Source organism: Notamacropus eugenii, chromosome 4 (assembly GCF_028372415.1).
Source record: "Notamacropus eugenii isolate mMacEug1 chromosome 4, mMacEug1.pri_v2, whole genome shotgun sequence".
Lineage (NCBI taxonomy): Eukaryota > Metazoa > Chordata > Mammalia > Diprotodontia > Macropodidae > Notamacropus > Notamacropus eugenii.
The window spans coordinates 243944730-243961273 of record NC_092875.1 but is presented as its reverse complement, the minus strand read 5'-3'; the positions used below and the strand labels follow the sequence as shown (position 1 = coordinate 243961273).

At 35.0% G+C, this 16544-nt stretch overlaps 1 protein-coding gene across 2 annotated transcripts in view; it reads right to left on the bottom strand.

Moving 5' to 3' along the window:
* Window positions 1–237: 237 nt before the first annotated feature.
* Window positions 238–16544, bottom strand: part of YES1 (YES proto-oncogene 1, Src family tyrosine kinase) — a 97567-nt gene continuing 81260 nt past the window's right edge. For both annotated transcript variants that reach the window (XM_072604338.1, XM_072604337.1), the window contains 2 exons: window positions 10486–10617; window positions 238–2933 (listed from right to left, as the gene is read on the bottom strand). In XM_072604338.1, the coding sequence (XP_072460439.1) occupies window positions 2725–2933; window positions 10486–10617 (341 nt within the window). In that variant the 3' untranslated portion in view covers window positions 238–2724. The remainder of the gene's footprint in view (window positions 2934–10485; window positions 10618–16544) is intronic.

Genomic DNA, 16544 nt, shown 5'->3' with positions numbered 1-16544 from the left:
TATTTGTGGAGAAATAATGGTGAAAAATGAACTATGTGCCTAGATACCTGAGAAGAGAGAGAGCAAGTTGTTTAAAGTGTTCCAGATGAAATCAGGAAATAACTAACAAGGCCCTCAGTTTCAAGTAGTGGAAAATGTTTTAAATAAAATACATTCAAAATAACTTTTATTTAAAACAAAAAAAATCTTTTATACTCATAAAATTTTTGTTAGAAAGAGAACTTGAACAGCAACAGATGCATTCAAGGAGAACTTTTATTTTCAAGTGTATCCACAAAACAAGTCAATATTACAATATTTTATAAAAATATTAAGTTTTAGGCTACCATTATTCAGTTTTAAAAAGTGTTTGTGCTAGAGATTTTTTTTTTCTGCCAACTTTCATTTTTGGTTAGGGTAAGTTCCACATTAACATTTTAGAGATGAAAAGTTGTTGGAAAAAAAATCTTTAATGTATAAAGTTGATTTTCTCAACAAGTTTAAAAATACATAAGCATTTAAAATGAATACATATTAAGTTAGTGTTTAATTCTTTACTATACAAATGTTATTACAAGGAACTGTTCCATTCAGTTAAAACCTAATGAATACCAGCATTATTTTCTGGCTTTTTTTTTTCTTTAACACCATTAGTACATAAACATATAATTGTGTTACCCTTTTTAAATGCTTAGAAAAATTACAATTTCATAGTTTACATAAAGCCCTTTAAAAATCTGATATCACAGGTTTATAGAAGATAAGGGAAAATAATATGATGGCACTATTCTTAGAAAGATCCATTTGGTAGAGGGATTCAATACTAAATAGGTAATGTAAACATGAAAAATCATAATTTTTAGTACCAGAATTCTATTGCCCACTTGCATAAAAGTTTTCATCACATCTTTTAAAAAATGGCTTGAATTTCAGCAGATACCATAGCATAAATTAAAATTTTCATGATTTATTCAGGTAACAAAGTTAAAAACTTCATCCCCAAACTGTAGAGACATGATGTTATTGCTTAATACATGGTATGACTGCACAAAGAGAAGCTATTTTTTTTAAAAACGTAAATGATGTCCTTAAAATACGTCTCCTTTGAAAACTACATTTATTGCAAGGGAAACTCCTTTTATGTAATTACCTTCAAAGCCGGCTTGTAAGTAACACAATAAAATTACTTTCATTAATTTACAGTCAAATATCTCTTTCTCTTTTAAACCAAATACAAGTTAGGTTTGAAGAGTTATCATCCAACTTGATCATCTACCATATTCACCATACTTAATTCTGAACTTTGGGCTATTTCCAAAAAGCAAATCCATCTAACACATGACTAGGATGTGACACCACAGGGAATATTCAAAAGAAAACAAGTTTTGAAGGCAATTCCAAATAAAGCATTCCAAAAATGTTTTGGGCAATGACAGCACTGTTGGAATAAAGGGTATATAGCCTTCCACATTAACTACTTTAAAGGGGACAACACAGAGTTGGATATATATTTTTAAAAAACCACAGTCTCATTACCTTCATGACATAATCTATTTCTGAAATCACAGAAAATAGTTACAGTGTGGGATGTTTTGAATGCCAGAAAAGTCATGCTGTCACTATATTAGGTCAACATTAAACACTCTGTCCCTCTACCTATAAATTTTTCAAATCCTCTTTTCCTATTTTTCTTTTAGATATAACTTCCTCTGTCTGTTAAACGTTATATTCAAGAAAAACAAAAGTGCAATCATTCAAATCCCTGAACTAGTGACATTTTACATTTGTGGCACCCATCACCATGAGTACATAGCTACATCTCACAGTACCAAATTCATTTTTAAAAAATGCACTGTTTAAAGGTTGGTCTTTTTTTCCTTATCACCAATTAAATATGAATAACTCTCCCCTCAGATTCTAGGGTATGGTTTCAAGTCACAAATTGTCAACTCCTATTATCATAAACCTTATAAAATATTAGCACATTTCCTAGATACCTCATTATTCTAATTTAAACTAAGCAAAACATAATTAAAAAGAAAAATCTCTCATGCTATTTTCCAGTTACATTAAAATAAGTATTAACAGTGCATTATGCTTTCCAATTTCATTGCCTTACACCTAACATTGAATCAAGTAATATACTGTTTTGATTAACTTTTCTTCCTTCCAAAACCTGGATTTTCTTATCAAAAGAAAAATTAAATCAATGTTGTGGGTATATATATATCAAAAATGATAAATTCTTAAAATTATGAATGGATGAAATTTTATAGAACCGGAATGGAAGTGTTTGGTCCCATACCAAAAAGTTCCTTGGTTTAAAATTATATTGTAGTATCATTTTGCATTAGTGTTTAACTCCCAGGTTTATACGTAATTGCTAAAAAGTTTTTCCCTAATGTTGAAATTTGTGAGTTTGGGAGAAATAAAGAAAGAAAGGGATTTACAAATAGTAGCCTTGTTGCTATTCATTATCATGCTGACACTCATACTGTCTGTCATCAATATCTTGGTTAAATTTCCTTTGGACCCTGAAATAAATTGGAAAATTGCATCATTGGTTCTTTAGAGTTTAACACTTGAAAAGTGGTTTTGTGCAACCATATCTGGAATTCCAGTTTGCCATGAAAAGCATGCAGAGTGGAGAAGATTTTCTTCTTTAGATTCCTTTACATAAGTGAGGAACTCTACACAAGTTCTTTACATTTTGGCAAATTTGTGCATATAGTGTAGGCTTGTGACTTATAAATTGTCACCTGGCTGGTACTGTGGTTCTGTAGCAGTAAAGTAGTCTTCTAAAAAGGACTGAATATATTCAAATGTTGGTCTTTCATCAGGGTCCTTCTTCCAACAAAGGTTCATCAGCTCATGGAGAGATTCTGGACAGCCTTGAGGACAAGGCATTCTATATCCCCGTTCTACCTGTTCCAGGACTTCACGATTTACCATCCCTAGTACAAAAAAATTTAAAGTAGTAAGTAGTAGGATTAGGATGGGGGGATAGGATGTAGGAGTGCTATCAAGTATATTTGTTTGGGGGAAAGACTAATTTTAAAAATTCAACAAAAGTGAAACATGAGCAAATAGCATCTCCTAAAATAAACATCTCAGTGTACTCAAGGCAAAAAATGAATTTTATTAACATGTTAACCTGTGCTATGACATATTTTATTTTTTATACTTTTTGATGTTTTTTTCATGAATTTAATCTGAGCAATTTCAAAGATCTGTGGTTATAAGTAATAATTTGGTTTGTATGTTGAGAATACTAACATTTTTCAGTTAAATCATAAATCTAACACTTACTGATACCCCAAACTTGAGAGAGTAAAGATGGTATTGTATAACAAAAAGATCATTAGGATAGAAATCATAAAGACAGTTTCTATTTCTGGTTTTGCCACTTCTGAACTTTGTGATTTTGGGTAGGTCAATTAAGCTCAGCCTTAATTTTCTCAATAGCAAAATGATTAAAAAAACAAAATCAAACCACCCTGTCTATAGGATGATCACTGTGAAGAGGAAAAGAAACAGTAATGTAATATGAAAATAATTTGACACTGTCACTGACATCTAAAACATTGTTTATTAATAGAAAATGAACAATGTAATAGGAAAGTATTTTACCAAGAGCTTGTTTATCGTTCTGAGAAAAATAATTTATTGCCTTAAGATCTTTTGTCTTCTTGATATAGTCATGATGTAAAAAATGAAGGACTCTAATTCTAGGTCCCTACTAGCAAATAAGGGGCAGCTAGGTGGATAGACTGCTAGGCCTAGAATCATGAATACTCATCTTTGTGAGCTCAAATCTGGCCTCAGACACTTACTAGCTGTGTAACTTTGGGCAACTCACTTAACCCTGTTTGCCTCAGTTTTCTCATCTGTAAAATGAGCTGGAGAAGGAAATGGCAAACCACTCCAGCATCTTTGCCAAGAAAACCCCAAATGGGGTCACAAAGAGTCAGACACAACTGAAAAGACTGAACAACAAAAACATTAGTACATAAACATGAAAATTACATGTACTGAATGAAATTCTGCAGCATCTCTTAATGATGCAAATTCAAGAAATAATGATTAATATCCTAATTTTTGTGCTCATTTAAATTTAAGGCATCATATAATCTACAGAACTGAGGCAGGTGAATGTTGCTAAATATCTTTTTAGGAAGCCAGTATCCCAAAGGTTCATACTAGGGTACTTTACTAAATTTTTTCAAGTACTATTTTGATTGTTGAAACATCAGAAGATATCTTGGGGATCAGGGGACAGATTTTTCCTTTCTCTTCCCTACTTATTTATTCTACCACTTTTTAAAAACTGGGACAATTAAATCTTTTGTCCCATGTAGTTTCATTTATGATTTTGGGAATTAGAGCTCTGTCTGGAAAACCAGGCTCTGATAAAACCCACTGGGGTTCAAATGGAGTTGACCTGACCATGCCCTAAACCCCAATCAGTCCAAATTGGCCAAATGATAGGTCCCACCCCAAGTCTTACTTGGTTATTGTTGGGTTTTGATGGCTCAGACTAAGTACAAATAGAAACTGTTTTGTTCTGGCCAGAAACCCTAAGGGTCTTCCCCTCCCAGTTTGATTTCTTTCTTTCTTTCTTTCTTTTTTTGAATAGGCAAACTAGGTCATCTTTTGCTCCATTTCTTATCTTTTTTGGTCACAGAATGGGTGTTGCTTCAGATAAACTATGATCTGGGAAACACCTTAGCATAAAAAGGCCAAGGTCTCCCACTGCATCCAGGGTCATCTCCAGTCTTCCTGACTTATTGTTTTGCCATGGAACTCAGATGACCCTGGAGGACAGAGTGAGGCAGATGACTTAAAGCTTCACTTAAATCCAATTCACTTTCAAGTCAAAACATCACCTTCCAGAGGTCCTGGATCCAGAATGAAGGACAAACAACAACAAATAATTCTATCAAATGACATAACATTTGTAAAACATTTAGCATAGTGCCTAGTTGTAGCAGTTGCCTCTTCTCCACCTTAGAGATTCTCAAATCCAAACCCCACCAGAAGCATGAATCTTAACTATATTCATCCCTTAACTGAGATGATGGTCTATGACAGGAAACCTATTATTCTGTTTAAAACACAACACTAAAAGATTCCAAGGACTATGAGTTTGATTAAAGTTGGCTTGTCCTATTAACTCTGATGCTATATCACAAGTGCCATTGTTTATAAACGATGCCTATCACCTCTACCAGAAAACAAATGTACACTGAAACACTTCAGGGGATACTTCCTACAGAGATAAAAACAGAGATTATGGCTCCTCTATGTCTTAGTACAAAGTTTTATGAGCCATCACTTGATAACTAGTCTTTTAGTGACTTAACTCTCTAAACTTAGCTAGGTCTAGGCAAAGAAGTCATCTTGCCTACATACTTGGGTTTGGTAGGACCTTCCAGAGTTCATACTTCTCACTGGCAACTGGCATGTTGTTGTTCAGTTGTTTCAGTCATGTATGACTTGTCATGACCCCATGTGGGGTTTTCTTGGCAAAAATACTGGAGTGGTTTGCCATCTCCTTCTCTAGCTCATTTTACAGATGAAGAAGTTGAGGCAGAGTTAAATGACTTGCCTAGTGTCACAAAGTTATTAAGTGTCAGAGGACAGATTTGAGCTCAGGAAGATGAGTCTTCCTGATGCCAAGTCCAGCACTCCATCCACTGTCCTCTTTATCAATATTATTTATTAATAGCTGCCCTATTCTTACTGGCATAGAATTTAAGAATTCAAGGTCACCTCTATGCCATAATAAAGCACCAGAGTAGGATTTCATTAGAGGAACAGAATTTATGTAGCTGAAATAAAATTGTTTAAAATGACCAAATGTTTAGTGTTTAAAATATTACTTTCCATTTTTTAAAATTTAATTTTTAATTAAATTTTTCTTTCAGTTAACAAGCATTTATTTGTTCTCTTGTGCACCTCTCCCTTCGAAAAAAGAGAACCTCATTGGAAATATGCTTAGTTAGGCAAAACAATTGTCTATTAGTCATGTCCAAAATTCTGTAGATTGAGTCTATCACCTTTTAAAAAAAATTTATCACTTCTTACTTCCCATTTCTTTCAAGTCATTTTTGAAACTCCCAGGTCTGAAAATAATTATCTTCTAAAGGTATAATTATCTAACTGGGAAAAACATGAATAAGATTGGCTGCCTTGGGTGCAGCGAATTTCTTTTCAGGGGATGTTTTTAAGCTAAGGTAGGATGAACAATTTTGTGGAATGCTGTAGGCCTTACTGACTTCAAAATAAGATCTCATTATCCTCTTTTCTGAATAGAAATTAACTTGTTTTCTTTTAGTTACAAACAAGAAAGCTATAGGATGCAACAGTATTCCACAGCAAAAATACCTATTTATATTATATAAAATCATGATTTCCTTTCAATATGAGGTTCAAAAAGCATATGACCCTTTACTTTAAGATATTTCTATGGATATTATGTTAATGGCTCTGCTTTACCTATTTAAAGGAATATCAAAGACAAAAATATTTATTAAAGTTTTGCTACTATAGACAATTTATTACAGCCTAATTCCTTAAAAATTGGTAACCCGTGAAACAGACGTATACAGTTACTTTGTCAACTACATTATCTGATTTAAGACAAAATGTCCCAATGTTTAACCATGCTAAACATTATATAATAGTCTATAGGTATGTGTGTAATTATTCAAAGTGTGGAATAGGATACTTCAGGGATCTACAATTTTGCTGGTATGGATATTCCCTCTACAGAAAAAGATCCCACCCCTTTGTAACTCTACCTTTAAGAGATGTTGCAGCTAAAATTTATCATTCTGTGACCAACAGACTCAGATTCAAATAGAACACACTGTATTTGAAGACTCTGCAGTGTAATTGGATGTGCCAAAGCTTGTGCTCCATTAGCATATCTTTGAGAAACCAAATCATTTCCTAACCATGATAAAGCAATGGTGTAGGATGTTAATGGAGGTTTAAAAATGAATCCAGTTAGTTCACAAAACTGTTGAGTTTTAATTAGGAAAGAGGAGTGTTGAAGTTTTCTAGTTACTTGCTAGAAAAGCCTGATATACAGAGTATCTTTTTGTAACTTCACATAAATACTTGGATAAAACAAAACTAGCTTTGCAGATTTTCTGTTAGTAAATACGCCATTGACAGAACTATGTGTATGTTGAAATTAAAGCAATAAGATTCACTCTCTAACATGAAAAGGGCACCTAATAAGACCTGAGACCATATGGAGCTCTGCTTGGAAAAATGACGAACGTTACTTAGAAAATTGGTAAAATTTTATAACATTTTTCATTTTGTGGAAGGGTGTGGTAGAATACTGAAAAAAGGTAAATTATACGTAAATCCAATGAGAGTATTGGAACTAGAATCAAGAAGGCCTAACTTTAAATCTGGTTTCAGACATTTACTAGCTGTGAGACAATGGGCAAGTCACTTAACCTCTGTTTGCCTCAGTTTCTCCTACTATGAAATAGGGATAGCACCTAACTCTCAGGGTTGTTGTGAGGGTCAAATAAGGTAACATTTGTAAAAGTGTTCAGCATAGTGCTTGGCACATAGTTGGTGCTACATAAATATATAAAGGGATAAAAATAAATGGTTATGCCCGTCTCCCTTTTCTTCCTTTCCCCCTCATCTCTTGTTAGATGGAGCATAGAAAGGGTATACTAGGTTAAAAACATACAAGTAGAAGAGATGGTAAAGGAGTTGATTAGCATGATGGCAATCAAAATAGGATCTTTTGCTGTTTTTGTTTTAGTATAATCAAGTCCCTAGGATTCACTCTAGCTTTTATCAATCAAGAGTCTTTACAAGGGGGGTAAAGTACAGAAACAAGAGTTTCTTTAACTAGAAATAGTGTATGTATTTGTATTGTTAATTATTTTAATGTGATTGAAGATCTTCCCCTCCCATTAATGGGCTTGCCCATTAAGGGGAGTCTGATCAAGGAAGATTAGTAGGAACATCCACAGCTTTTGTTAGGGTTGGGATGCCCTCTGGCTCCAAAAAAGGTTTAAATACTCTGAGGGTGAGGTTTTACTTGGGGACTTAGTTTTTGGAAGGTCTGTGTGCCAGAGGACACTCTGGGAAGCAGCTAAAACAGCCCCTCTCCTTCTACTTTTTAAAAACCCAGATGTTCGTGCTTCCCTCTCTGGCAAAGATGTATCTATGTTATCCCCAAATGATAAATGGTCAAAGGATATGAACAGGCAATTTTCAGAGGAAGAAATTAAAGATATCTATAATCATATGAAAAAATGCTCTAAATAACTTTTGATTAGAGAGATGCAAATCAAAGCAACTCTGAGGTACCACATCATACCTATAAAATTGGCAAACATGACAACGGGAAAATGATAAATGTTGGAGAGGATGTGGGAGAGTTGGAACACTAATTCACTGTTGGTGGAGCTGTGAGCTCATCCAACCATTCTGGAGAGTGGTTTGGAACTATGCCCAAAGGGCTACAAAAATGTGCATACCCTTTGACGCAGCAATATCACTACTAGGACTGTATCCCCAAGAGATCATAAAAATGGCAAAGGGTCCCACATGCACAAAAATATTTATAGCAGCACTCTTTGTAATTGCCCAAAACTGGAAATCAAGGAGATGCCCATCAATTGGGGAATGTCTGAATAAGCTGTGGTATATGAATGGAATGAAGTACTATTGCACCATAAGAAATAATGAACAAGAAGACTTCAGAGGTGCCTGGAAGGACTTATATGATCTGATGCTGACTGAAAGGAGCAGAACCTGGAGAACTTTGTGCACAGCAACGACCACAGCGTGCGAGAGTTTTTACTGGTAGATGTGGAACTTCATAATAACGCAAGAACTTAAAAAAATAATAATAATTCCCAATGATTTCCTAAGGCAAAATGCCTTCCACACTCAGAGAAAGAACTATGGAATTCATTGGCAGAATGTAGCACATCATGTTTGTATGTGTATATATGTGTATTATGTTTTGATTTGTTATATGATTTCTTCCATTTATTTTAGTTTGTCTATACAGCATGACTATAGTGAAAACGTATTCAATAGGAAAGTATACGTAGATCCTATACAGCATTGTATGGCGTCTTGGGGAGGGAGGGGGGTGGTGGTGGGTGGGTGAGGGGTAAAAATCTAAGCTTTTTGGTAGTGATTGTAGAACATCAAAATAAATAAATAAATAAATAAATATGATCTATGATCCTCCCGGGCTGTCTCCAGCCGTACCGATGAATGTCAGGGTACTGGACCCAGATGACTCAGGAGGGGAAAGTGAAAAAAAAAAAAAAGATGTATCTATGTTAGTGGAAGGGCAGTGTGGAAGTGCTGTCTGTTGATTTTTGATTTCTCTGAAATTTTGACTGATTTTTTCTGATACCTGTGCTTGATCGAAGTGATTGTTAACCCTTGAAAGGTGCTTTCTTTTTATGAATGCAGATCTAAGAACCTGTGGTAGAAGGTCCCCCTGTGTATGTATTAAATGTATTAGATGCTGAAAGAGGTAAGAGACATTATGGGAAAAGATGTGGAAGCAAAAAAATGTTTCTATAGGGAGGTGAAACAGGAAGACAAAGGATTAAAGATATATGTAATAGAGATAAGGAAACATTTATGAGGTACCAAGAATTTACTGGGTGAAGAGAAAAGTAGGAGTGTTGGCCACTCTGCAGCACTGCTGTTAGGATTTAGTTCTTTCAGTTCTTTTGGAGTAGTATTATAGAGTTTTATCTGTTGCCTCTGTTCAGAGGGGAAAAGGTTTCCTTTTTCCTCTCATCAGTCACTATCAAGTTTTTGAAAATATAGCATGTCAATGAAGTTTTCCAAAAGAAACTCAAGCAATCAAATGAACAAGAATTTATTAAACACCTACTATGTATTAAGTACTGTGCTAAACTATTTGCCTTCAAGAAGCTTGCACTCTACTGGAGAAGAATAACATGTAGTACATAAGTCAATATAAAATATATATAACATATAAGATGAAATAAAGGCAATTTGGGAATGGGAGGCATAATTAGGGTAATTAGTAAAAGTTCTGGTGTTGTGTTTGGGACCCTTAAGAGGAGAGGCATAGATGTAAAGAGACTGCATTCTAGATACATACAATAGCCTATGCAAAGGCATGGTCATGGGAGAAGAAATGTTGCATGTGAACAACAAGGAGATCAGTTTGAAAGGATCACAGAGTATGTGAGGTTGAATATTGTATAAGGATGAAAAGACAGGATAAGGCCAGGTTGTAAAGGGTCTTAAAACATCAGAGGACTGATCTATCTCATCCGACATTTTGTTTAGTCCTAGGATTTCACTGGTGTGGGGAAATTACTGATAGGAAATTCCCTGAAGGGATACAGCATATAATAAAAATATAAACAATATAACTATAACTATATCTATCTCTCTATCTAGCTATCAAGAGGGCGCGAGCAATAATTGATGGAACAACCAAGACTTGAAAAGCATGCTTACCTGGATATGGCACTCTACCCTTTGTTACAAGCTCTGTCTGCAGAATTCCAAATGACCAAACATCAGATTTAATTGTAAAACGGCCATATAATGCAGCCTCAGGAGCTGTCCACTTGATTGGAAATTTGGCACCTAAAATGAATAAAATCTTAACATCAATAAGCAAATTTTTTATATATTTGTATAAACAATGGAAATTAATTCAACAAATACTTATTAACTATTGTTATGTGTTAACACAATGTGTTACATACTCAAAAGGATACAAAGACAGAATCCTTGTCCTCAATCTAGCCTGGGAAATAAGAAATGTACACAAATAACTATCATACAAAATAATGTGATCAATTCCACAAGGGTTTTATAAATACATCAATAATTTGAAAAAGAATTACTTCTAAATGATGTGACCAGGAAAGACTTCAGAAACAATTTAGCTGAAATCAGAAAGATAGACTGGGAGTGCAGAGTTAGTTAGGCAAATAAAGTGATTAATTTCATAAATAAATGTCCAGAGGTGGGAAAGGCCTGTTTTGGGAATGGCAAATGCTTCAATTTTGCTAACACACAGGGTGCATTTATGGGAACAGGAGGAGATTAAGCCTAGGAAAGTCATTGGGGAGTATGAGGAGAAGCCTCAAATGCCAAGCTAAGGCATTTGCATTTTTTTTTTTTAAGTGGTTATGTACACAAAAGACAGTACCCTCAAGGAGGTTACATTCTGATGAGGAAGATGACATACAAGGAAGCTGAAAAGAGATAGAAGGAGGGGAAATGATGGAGAAGTCCAGATGAATACAGCCTGGCAGGAAATGAAGAGATGACTGACTGGCTCTGTGCCCTCTTTAAATAAAGGTTCTGGAAAGCAATTTGGAACTAAGCCCAGAAAGCTATCAAATGTGCATACTCTTTGGCCCAGCAATACTACTAGGCTATACCTCAAGAGATTAAAGACAGAGGAAATGGACCCCTATCCACAAAAAAATTTATTACAGTTCTCTTTGTAGTGGCAATGTAGCTAAATTTTGGTATATGAATGTAATGTAAGACTACTGAACTATAAGAAATTATGAAGAGGACATTTTCAGAGAAACTTGGGAATGCACACAAACTGATGCAAACTAAAGTTAACAAAATAAAACAGTTTATAAAATAACAATAATAGAAAAAACTTTGAAAGACTAAAAAACTCTGATGAGCATAATTAACACCAACCTTGATTCCAAAGGATTCAGGATGAAGCATGCTAGCCACCTTCTGATGAGCGGTGATAGATACAAAAAGCAGATTGAGAAACACATTTTGTGAGATACACATATCTCACATGATACACATGATCACTGCAGGAATTGTTTTCCTTTACTAGGCATATATGTTACAAGGGTTTTGTTTTTCCAAGGGAGGAGGTGGGAGGCAAAATAGGTTTCAATTAATTAAAAAAATGAATTAAATAAAAAAAAATTTAAAAAAAGTTTCGATTATGCAAGAGTTGAGAGGTATTGGGGGAAAGAGAAGATACCCAGCACCATTTCCCTGTTTTCTGAATCAAGTCTGAGCCCCACTTCTATTAATTATATGTTTGCAATAAAAAAATTTTACTAAAAAATTCTTCATTAGCTCTATATTATCAACCAAATAAAGTTGGAGATCCTTACTTGGACATTTAAGGCCATCTACAATTGGTCACCACTCTACATTTCCAGCTTTACTTTATATTAATCTTTTCCATATGCACTAAATTAGGCCATTATTGCTGAAGTCGGTCATTCTCCACTCCCAATAATATATCCCATGCCGTCCTACCTCCAATACCTTTACTTTTGTTGCTTCCTAATTATGGAATGCCTTTCCCCAAAATTACCTACAGAAATCCCATCTATCCATTAAGAATCAGCTCCAGTGCCATCTCCACTGTGATTCTTCCCTAATTATCCCAGTCAGTAACAATTCCCTATCCTCTCAAGTCCAGTAACATTTTTTATTAACCTTGCTCCTATATTTATTATATTTATATGTATCATAAGCTTTGATTAGATACAAGCTACATGAGGACAACTCCTCCAATAACTAACACTGTGCCCATAAATAATAATTAGAACATTTACATAGAGCTTTAAGGATCGAAAAGCACTTCACATATTTCATTTGATGCTCACAATAAGCCTATGAGTAGGTACTATCATTAGCCCCATTTTGTAAATGGGGAAGAAGAAGCTAAGATTTGCTCAGAATCACATGTGTTAGGGACAGAAGCAGAATTCAAACTAGGGTCTGCCACTCGATCCATTACAATACCTAACTTCCTCTAAGAAATAATATGTAAAAGAAACAATAAATATTGCAAAAGTTAAAACCCTTCTACATATACAAGTGATCCCAATTCCTTTCCATCTTCTCCAACTGACTGCTCCCTATCTCATCACCACTTTCTCACTTATCTTCACTGTATACTGGTTTTTCTCTGTTGTCTATAAAGATGTTTATATATCCTCCATCCTCAAAAAACTTTTACTTGATGCATCCAATTTGCTGTCATTCCTTCTCCTCCCTTTTGTGGTTAAACTCCTTGAGAACACCATCAAGAATCAATGTTTCCACTTTCCTTCTCACTTGGTTCAGTCTGGCTTCTGAATTTATCGTTCAACCAAAACTGCTCTCTCCAAAGTTACTAACGGACCTCTTACTTACCACATCCAATGGCCATTTCCTATCCTAATCCTTACTGACCTCTCAGCAGTCTCTTTTATCTCAACTATACTCTTGTCCTTGATATTCTCTTCTCTTCATATTTTCATGACACTATTCTCTCTTGGTCCTCGTCCTAACAATACTGACTACTTCTCAGTCTGTTTTGCTGGATGTTCATCCAGGTCATATTTGCTAACAATGGGTGTCCCATAGGGCTCCAATCTCTTTTCTCTTCCTCTTTTATGCTAAGTGTCAGCAAACTATGGATTGAGAGGCAAATCTGGCCAGGTCTGGCTGGCAAGCTATCAATGAATTTTGCATTGAATTAAATGCACTAAAACGTTATTTAAAAGTATAAAAATCATTCTGAACTCTCTGAAGTATAAAAACAGGTGGGCCAACGGTTCCTAGGCTGTAATCTGCTCATCCTTGCTCCATATTATTTCATTTGGTGATATCATCAAATCATATATATTGTTATCATTTAAACACTGATCTCCAGATTTGTACCTCCAAATACCTCTCAGAGGTATTTTTGAACTAGATGTCCAGCAGACACCTTAAATTTAACATATCCAAAACAGAATTCATTAGTGTTCCTTCCAAACCTTCCCCTTTTCTGGACTACCCTGCTGTTGTCAAAGGTATTAGCATTTTCCTAGTCATTTGGGCTTGAAACCTAGAGTCAACTTTGACCCTTCACTTTTTCTCATCTACCCAAATCGAATACCAGTGCCTGCTGATTTTATCTTTATAACATCTTTTACATATGAGTCCTCCTCTCTTGACATTGCCCATCATTACGATACAGGCCTTTATTACTTCATTCAAACTATTCCAAAAGTGGTCGGTTAATGTAGCTGTCAACAAGTCTCCGTTCCTCCTAAATAACAGATCTAATCAACACACACACACACACACACACACACACACACACACACACACACACACACACACACACACACACACACACACACACACACACACACACACACACACACACACCCCAGTGCTTGGAACACAGTAGGTACTTGATACATGCTGATGGACTGACTAAACAACATACTGAAACTGACTATTGTTACTAATAAAACATCAAACACATAAATAAAAATCACCTTTGTCAAATGTCATGGGATATCCAGTGTTTTACTGTAATGATACTTTGTCAAAAGAAATACATTAAGGAAAACTATATCACCAATGCACTGTTCCTTTTTGAAAAAGGAGCTTCCTTAACTATTTCTAGATGGCATACTAAGGAAGGAGATTTATCTTGCAAAACACCCTTCTCTCCTCCTGAGTCTGGAATTTTTTTTTCATGGTTTTGGTTAGATCAAGTCAAGTCTTTAAGAGGAAAAGGTATAAGGGTCCAAATGTGTGTTACTTTTCAACAGAGAAAAACATGAAGAGCTCTAGTCTTACACCACCTGTATAGAAAGCACACAATCACATTCTTTCTTATAAGAACTAATAAATAAACCAGGGTCAAAGGAAACACTTATGGGACAGGATTATTTGTTGTATAGAATTTCAACATTACTTCTATGACAGCTAGATAGGGAGCTGGTGGCAGTGGATAGAGCACTGGGTCTGGAGTAGGGAAGAAAAGAGTTGAAAATCTGGCCTCAGACATTTTTTTTTCATTTTTAAAATTTATTTACTTTTAGTTTTCAACATTCATTTCCACAAGATTTTGAGTTCCAAATTTTCTCCCCATCTCTCCTCTCTCCAGATAGCATGCATTCTGATTACTCCTTCCCCCAGTGTGTCTTCCCTTTTATCATCCTCCCATCCCCTTCTCTTTTATTTTTTTGAAGGCAAGATATTTCTATACCCCACTACCTGTATATCTTATTTCCCAGTTGCATGTAAAAACAATTTTCAAACATTTGTTTTTAAAACAATTCTCTCCCTTCTTCCCTCTCCACCCACCCTCACTGAGAAGGCAAGCAATTCAATATAGGTTATACATGTGTAATTATACAAAACACTTCCATAATAGTCATGTTGTGAAGACTAACTATATTTCCCTCCATCCTATCCTGCCCCCAATTGTTCTATTTTCTCCTTTAACCCTGTCCCTTTTCAAAAGTATTTGCTTCTGACTACCTCCTCCCCGAATCTGCCCTCCCTCCCCCACCCTTATTCCCTTCCCCCCTACCTTCCTGTAGGGTAAGATACCCAAATAAGTGTGTATGTTATTTCCTCCTCACTCATTGCTTCTCACCTCTCCCTTCTCCCCCTCCATTGTGAAACCTTTTTCTTGCCTCTTTTATGTGAGATAATTTATCCCACTCCATCTCTTCCTTTCTCTTTCTCTCAACATATTCCTCTCTCATCCCTTAATTTTATTTTTTTGGATATCATCCCTTCATATTCAACTTACCCTATGAAATCTATCTTATTTTACTTATCTGTCTATTTTCCTCCAACTATCCTATACTGAGAAAGGTCTCATGAGTTACAAATATCATCTTTCCATGTAGGAAAAGTTCAACTTTAATAAGTCTCTTATGATCTTTTTCATGTCTCTCTTGATTCTTGCGGATGAAAGTTCAATTTTCTATTCAGCTTTGATTTTTTCATCAAGAATGCTTGAAATTGTTCTGTTTCACTGAATGTCCATTTTCCCTCCTAGGATTACACTCTGTTTTCTTGAGTAGGTGATTCTTGGTTTTAATCCTAGTTCCACTGATCTCTGGAATATCATATCCAAAGCCCTTCAGTCCCTTAATGTAGAAGCTGCTAGATCTTGTGTTATCCTGATTGTATTTCCACAATACTCAAATTGTTTCTTTCTGGCTCCTTGTATTATTTCCTCCTTGACCTGGGAACTGGAATTTGACTACAATATTCCTAGGAGTTCCTTTTAGCATCTCTTCCCAGAAGTGATTGGTGGATTTTTTCCAATTTCTATTTTACCCTCTGGTTCTAGAATAGAATAGTGTAGTTTTCCTTGATGATTTCTTGAAAGATTATGTCTAGATTCTTTTTGTGATCATGGCTTTTAGGTAGTCCAATAATTTAAAAATGATCTCTCTTGGATCTATTTTCCACATTAGTGGTTTTTCAATGAGATATTTCATACTGTCTTCTTTTATTTTCATTCTTTTGGTTCTGTTTTATAATTTCTTGATTTCTCATAAAGTCATTAGCTTCCATCTGTTCCATTCTAATTTTTAAGGAATTATTTTCTTCAGTCGGCTTCTGGACCTCCTTTTCCATTTGGTCAATTCTGCTTTTTTAAGGCATTCTTCTCCTCATTGGCTTTCTGGACTTCTTTTGTCATTTGGGTTAGTCTATTTTTTAAGATGTTATTTTCTTCAGCATTTTTATTTTGGGTCTCCTTTAACAAGCTATTGACTCAA